Genomic DNA, 7,527 nt, shown 5'->3' on the forward strand with positions numbered 1-7,527 from the left:
TTATATTTATGGTAGAAAATTTACAAAAAAACTTCATGGAACATGATCTTTACTTAATATCCTAATGATTTTTGGCATAAAAGAAAAATCTATAATTTTGACCCATACAATGTATTGCCACAAATAAACCCGTGCGACTCGAGACATATATCAAATATGTTCACACAGATATTATGCACAATAGTATCACCCCAATAATATGCAACAATTATAACAACATTAAATTGATTATTTATTAAACATCAAAAACATTATTCTCAAATCACATTAATTGAGGCTAGGCAAAACAGGCAATGCAATCTCCAGACAATATTGAAACTCAAATCTCCTTGAACGTGATTCTGTCTGGCCTGCTTTGGACTGGGACTGATAAACTGATGCCAGAAATTAATAATCACCCAAACTGGTGGAGCACAACATAACTATCAACAGATGATCTCATGCAGCGTTGCGTAAACATAAACATAACCATGCTGCAGTAGATATGCTTTAGAGGCAAATAATAACCAAATCTTGAATGACAGCATCTGATACACGACATGTGCTGGCCATCCGAAGGCACTAAAAGAGCGACAGAACCCAATGAGATATTACAGCGTGTGTGTTATACGTAAGCGTTCTTGTCGAACTGTTGTGAAGAGCTGATGCAGTCTGGCGGAGGCCTCCTCACGTGAGACGACTGACTCTGTGGAGCCGCACGGGACATTAGAGACACTCCGCTGGGGACGAAAGCCTTTCTGTCCGACGGATACGGCGAACTGCAGCAACAGGGACACAGCATCATCCAGATCTGTTAATATCGCTCAGTGACCAGGGTCTCATTTATAACCGGTGCGTCGCACAAAACAAGCCCTGAACGAGCCGTACGCCACTTCACACGCATAAGTTATGATTGATAAAAACACACTTGACGGGAGAATGTGCGCACATGCACGCAAACTCGGACCCATGCGTACGAACATTAGAGACGGAGCAGTTTAGTCCTAATCATAAATACAGTGATGTTCACAATAACAGTTTAAATACATAAAAGAATGATTTATACTATGTTTTATATCTGATATACACATTTAGATTAAATATGCCATTCTCATTAATGGAGTTAAGCACTTAAATTACATGAAATCATTACCGAGAAGTTACAAAAAAAAGTATATTCTAATAAATATAAATATTTGTAGTGGATGCGCTGATGTTGAACACTTTTCCTGTGGCATGCTGTGTTTTAATGCTTTAACTACAGCGAGGGCTGCTTAGCGCATGATAATAGCAGGACTTTTCGCGCAAATAATGGGCCGCCGCTAGCTATAGGCAGAGCAGGCGATTGCCTAGGGCCTCGGGCTTTGAGGAGGGGCCTCCATAACCGTAACATCCCCTATATATAGTCCACCAGTCAAGACGGACAGAAATACTAGCCTCATTGTTCATTGGATATTGTTGAATTGTCACTCATCTGCGGTTAAACCAATTAATGTTTCCGTTTCAAAGCGGGTGCCGGCTTCTGAACGTTTGTGTAACGAACGCATCCATCAGGTGCTGCGAAGCAAAAGCCTAAATAGACACTCAAATAAGCACAGCTCGTAATGCAGGTGTGTGAGTTGTCGTCATCTATTTTGGAGTGATTGCAATGTATTCTAAATATAAACTTGTACTGCAGATCAGCGTCATTTCTGGAAAAATCTTTCACCGCTTTATTACGAGTTTAAAAGAGCGCGAGCGTCATTAACGTGCCCATACACGACGCTTTGAATTTGCGCGTACAAGGAATAACATCGCGTCGGGAGCTGACTAGTAAAAAAGCTACAAAAGTAAAAGACAAGACGTTTGTATTCAAAGTTAAAAAGCCAACACACTACAACCTTTTTAAATGTTTCAAATAAAGGATATCATATCTATGGGTCTATCTTCTACATTCTGCTGATGAGTTAACAAAAAAAAAAAAAAAAACTCTGCTCAGTAGCGATCGTGTCTTTCTCTAGCATATTTAAGGTAACAATGCAATTCATAATATCATAATATCTGCAGTCAATATTGATTAAATGGGAGGGAAAAATCCTGCCCATACTGCAGCTATGAAAAAAATGATAAAAGCACTTCTGTTCATCTACTGAAGTGGTATTCTGGAACTGTGAATAAATTGAATAAAACAGCAAAATAACAACAACAACAATAACATCTTCATTAAACAAAAAAGAGATTACCTTAGATAAAGTTTGACTAATATGTACATACAGTACCGGTAAAAAGTCTGGACCCATTACTATTTTTAATGTTTAAAGTTTCATATTATGCTCTACAAGCCTGCATTTATTTTATCAAAAATACAGAAAAACTAAAACAGGAATATTCAGCAAGGATGTGTTCAATATATAAAGAGTGATAGTGAAGACTTTTTTAAAACAACTTTTTAAAAATAAAAAAATCCTGAAAAAAAGTATCACAGGTTATAAAATAAATATTAAGCACAATTTCTAACATTTGATAATAAATCAGAATATTAAAGTTTTCTGAAGGATCACGTGACACTAAATTCAGTTTTGCATCACAGAAATATATTTAAAGTATAGTAAAATAGAAAACCATTATTTAATAATATTTCACTATATTATTTTTCTGTATTTTTGATCAAATAAATCCAGGCTTGATGAGCATAAGAGACTTCTTTCAAAAGCATTAAAAATAGTAATTTGTCCAAACTTATGTACTGTATAAGTAAAAATATACTACATTTAAAATTAAATGTTGTATAAATATAAAGGTTAGGAATCATATTTGTTTCAAGTGTTTTTTATTGGGGGTGGGGGGCCTCCAACATGAATTTTGCCTAGGGCCTCCTAATGTCTATCACCGGCCCTGAATGATCAATAATGCACAATAATGCATCTGTTTCCTTAAAAAATATAAAGCAAAAAAAAATTGAAAAGTATTAAAAAAAAAAAGTATAAAGACTGAGAAAAACTTTGAAATCTGTTTTATACTATTTGATTTATTAATTCCAAACAAGGCAAGGACAGTTTACTAAATGATTTTTAGCAATGTAATGTGATGCACATCCGTATCTCATATTTTCCAAATGTCTTGTAACATTAAACATGGCATCACGTGGATGAATATGCATATGCAAATGATATGCAGATAAGGATTTGCATAGTAAAGCGAGGCGCTGTAAGCTCATATATGGTTATTTCAGGGTGGAGATGCATGTGCGCACAATCTTCCTCTGACTGGGTTTTTAAAGGGAATTTTGCGATGGTTCAGGCTTTATAAGTCTGAATATTTTTTGCCGTACGCCATTTTTGCACGTAGACTTTTAGTAAGGATCCTACGCACAGTTTAATAAATGAGACCCCATAAATGACATGACATGGTCAAAACCAAATCTGATCCTTTGAACCGTATGTGAGAGTAAGAGGCCTTTGTCCTTTACCTGCTGCTCATGCCTTCAGACAGCGAGAGGCAGAACACCGCTCCTCCGAGGATACACAGCGTCGAGCCCGCCCAGCCGATGAACAACGCAGCGCCCAGCTCATACCTGAGAGGAAGCACAACGTTTCATCTCCAACATCACTGCAGTCCCTGAAAGTTCTTAGGAGAAAAAAAAACCCATGATACCTACTTTTGCGCAACATACATAGGATCGAAAAACTCAGAGGTGATCCTGTGAGCGTAGAGGGAGCAGGCGGTCAGAGAACACAGACCTGGCGAGGAACAGCGTTATATTTGAGTATAGCACTTCAGCTGGGGATAATAGTGCTCAGAGGTCAGAGAAAGAGAAGTGTAATGTCTACGAAACCCACCAGTACAAACAAAGTTGATCCCAGCAAAGGATACGATTCTGGCCTTGGTTTGGTCGAGACCACCGACCTTAGTGCACTTCATGCCGATCAGAGCAAAGACAGATCCAAAGAAACCAAGACAGACAGCAGCGATCATCAGACCCCGACACACCTGGATATAACCTGATCAACAAGAGAAAACATATGAAATTATAAACACTATCAGTCAATAAAATCAATCAATGAATTCCCTTTCAAGTTCAGTTTACTCGTCAGTAGCTGATGCCCCTGGGGAAACTTCTTTCTCTGAGAAATACTGAAGCCCTAGTGAATGGTGCCAAACTGGAGGCGGGTCTTCCCGCTATATAAGGAGGAGTTGAGCAGTCCTTGCCTCAGAATCTGAACTGTCTTCAAGAAGCCAACTACAGCTCGTCATAGAGATACGCTCACCAATGGACGGCGCACGGATTTCCACTTTTCTGCAGCGTTTTGGTGAGAATGCCGATATTTCTTTCACTGATTTTGGATGGATGCCTCCTGGCCAGCAGCCATATCACCCTGTAGCCCAAGACTGGTCACACACTGAAGCTAGGCAGGGCTGAGTCTGGTCAGTACCTGGATGGGAGACTCCTAGGAAAACTAGGTTTCTGCTGGAAGAGGTGTTAGTGAGGCCAGCAGGGGGTGCTGCTCACCCTATGGTCTGTGTGGGTCCTAACGCCCCAGTGTAGTGATGGGGACACTATACTGTAACAAGTACAATCCATCGGATAAGACGTTAAATGAGATCCTGACTCTCTGTGGTCATTACATATCTCAGGATGTCCTTCGGAAAAGGAGTAGGGGATTAACCCCGGCATCCTGGCCAAACTGTGCACATTAAGAAGCAGGACTGCATGAGTTCGCCTGCCTGCAACCAGCGGTGGACCTTAAGGATTCAGGTGACGAGCTCACGCTGACTAAGCCTGCACTCACATAGGGTTTCAGCATTCGTGCCGGAGCACGCTTACGTCATTATGGTGCGACGGTTTCGGGATAAACAGGAAGAGCGGCGCTCTCACTGAACACAATGGAATCCATCGCTCTGTTTACTTTGAGGATAATTTTGAGTCGTTTGGTCCACAGCCCTCTCACAGCCTGTTGTTAAACAGATCTATCGCCTTTGTGGCACAAAAATTTTCACGTAATCGTGCTGCTCGTATGAGGAGGTTTCGCAAAACCGTGACGTCACGCGTCCTGTTCCGTGCTCCAGCACGGTTAGCGCTCACACTGCATGCGAACCGCGCCCGAGTCCAACTGAACCGTGCTCTGGCCCACCTCTTCCAAGCGGGCCAGGGCCGGCTAATCGAGCCGCGCCCGGGCACGGTTCGGAGCACTCACACTAGTCAAACGAACCGCGCTTTGGTGGTCAAACGCACTCGGGCACGGTTCAAACTGGCTAGTGTGAGTACACCCTAAGTGTCCACGTTCCTCTCAACCAGCTCTTCCAGCTCCCCCCCCCCCCCCCCAGGGGTGGAGCTGCGAGCAGAGAGTGGAGATCACAGCAAGGGGTTCACATGCTGGTACAGGTCTTTAAACGTGCCTACAATACAAGCAGTTTAAAAGAGTTTGTAAAAGATCATTTACATAAGAGCGTGCCAAATTGTGTAGTGCTTTATACTTAGATTAGTTATATAAAAATCAAGTACTTAATTAATAATTCAGTATTTGGACAGAAAACCTCTTGGATCTTGCAATTAAAATGGTAATGAATTAATCACTGTGGTTAAACACAGGCTCTTTCTCTGATGTCTGTCCTTCAGTCATGGAAGAGCAGACTGGTATCCACACACACACACACACACACACACACACACATGCTCTTCTAACTGTTCTCTGGCGAAATATTAGCTTACTAGTTAACCCACGAAAACAAATGAATGAATGGAAAACAGCCTTAGGGTTAATACATCTAAATTATTCCCCTTAGCTTTCTGAAAAGTGCTAAACATTGACAAATTAGAGGGAAAAGAATCGTTTCAGACTTTTGTGTGTTTGCCTTGCACAAATGGTTAGCTCTGTTGAGAGCATTATTCCTAGAAAAAATCACCTTGGTGAGATGAAATGCAAGCCGTATATTGATGCTGAAGAACGAGACACAAATATACGTGTCTTCTTACACTCTTTTTTTGCCATAGAAAATCCATTCTGGGTTCCCCAAACCCCTCCATGTTCAGTTCTTAAAAGAACAATTTTTCTATGTGTGAAGAACATTTTAATAATCTAAAGAAACTTTTCCACTGTAAAGACCCTTTTGTGCAATGGAAAGATTGCATGGATCATGGATGTTAAATGTTCTTCATGGAACCATCAATGCCAATAAAGGACCTTTATTTTAAAGAGTGTGTGTTCATAAAGCCTGAAATAACCAGTGAAAATGCTTTTATATTCTATTAAGAAATGCAAACAAAGTTATAAGCATAACAGTCTAAGTAAAGGTTGAATTTAAAGATGTATTTGGTGTGTGTCTTTAGCAGCACTGGAGCTACATGACCCACACATGATGATCTGAGATGATCCAAGCGCAGCTTCAGTGCGGATCAACATCAGACAAAGTGCTTTACTTACATTTGACTAGTCAATCTGAAATATGTCTTATACAACCAAGACACACAGTACATATACATACATATACATATACATATGCATACACATACAGCAGTGGTCAAAAGTGATGTCCGGAGGGGATATTTGTTTTTAATGACCCTACAAGTTTGATTAAACCATCAAAATATGAGGAATATATTTAATATTTAATTATTATAATTTTTTTTATATATATTTTAATTATGAGAGAAGAACAAAACACTAAACTTGCTTAGGGTGTTCATCTCACAAAATGATTTGGCAAATAAGGCAAACTACAGCTACCGGTTAAAAAAAAAGTCAAATGAACATTGTGAAGATGTCAATTTTCCTACATCACTTTTGGCCACTTTTAAGCACACGAACTGACCGTCCAGTGCCAGCATCGAAGGGAAGTCTTTGCAGTTGGAGATCCCAGTAGAATCAGTCACGCAGGTTTTCCACAGGTTGGACCAGAAGGTGGCTGTGGTGATAACTGTGCCGTCGATCGAAGACACCTTCCAGTAGTCCGTCGGTAAAGTGGAGGACACCAGCACCCAACCCGACGTGGTGAGTACAAACGCCATGATCTCTCTCGCCATGCTGCTCATTGTCCCTCTGAAGTTCTCCAGCCGTCTCTCCTGCGGTGTTGTGTGTGTTTAGCTATTACCCACTCGATCAGCTGGGGAATATGTTCTCATTTCACACTGGAGGGTGTGCCAGACTCTGAATGAGAGTGCAGAACTATGACCAGGCATTCTTTAGGAGTATTTACCCCAAGACTTGAGTTCATCCTCAAACCCTAGAAAATGAACATCACGGCTGCAAGAGAAAGACTTGGGGAGAAACAACTCCTTTAGCTTAACTGTGTTCAACTCAATTACATTATATGTATTTTAACCCTTGTGCATCCTTGAGGACATTTTTGGCTTTTTCAGTTTTGTTTTTTTGATCACTTTGCCTGTGTTAATGCTAACTGCATAAAATTTGGCACGGGTGTGTATTTTTATTGGAATTTTACTATTTCATCATCATTTTCTTTAAAAAATCTATTTTGCACTAGTTACACAAAATACTTCCTCTTAGGACCTTAAGGACAAAAATGTCCCCATTGAAACCCATTAAAACTGCATTTTTTAATCCCTGTGCC

The 7,527-nt window shown here is 40.3% G+C and overlaps 1 protein-coding gene across 1 annotated transcript; it reads right to left on the minus strand.

Annotated features, from left to right (window-relative positions):
• Nucleotides 1–604: 604 nt before the first annotated feature.
• cldn10b (claudin 10b) lies at nt 605–6,988 on the minus strand (the record flags this gene model as incomplete). The annotated part of the gene is made up of 5 exons (XM_084422073.1): nt 605–758; nt 3,428–3,532; nt 3,617–3,698; nt 3,798–3,959; nt 6,769–6,988. 5 exons carry the CDS (start codon nt 6,986–6,988, stop codon nt 605–607), a joined length of 723 nt encoding a protein of 240 aa, XP_084278199.1.
• Between the last annotated feature and the right edge of the window lie 539 nt (nt 6,989–7,527).

Source organism: Rutilus rutilus (genome assembly GCF_951802725.1).
Source record: "Rutilus rutilus genome assembly, chromosome: 10".
Taxonomy (NCBI): Eukaryota; Metazoa; Chordata; class Actinopteri; order Cypriniformes; family Leuciscidae; genus Rutilus; species Rutilus rutilus.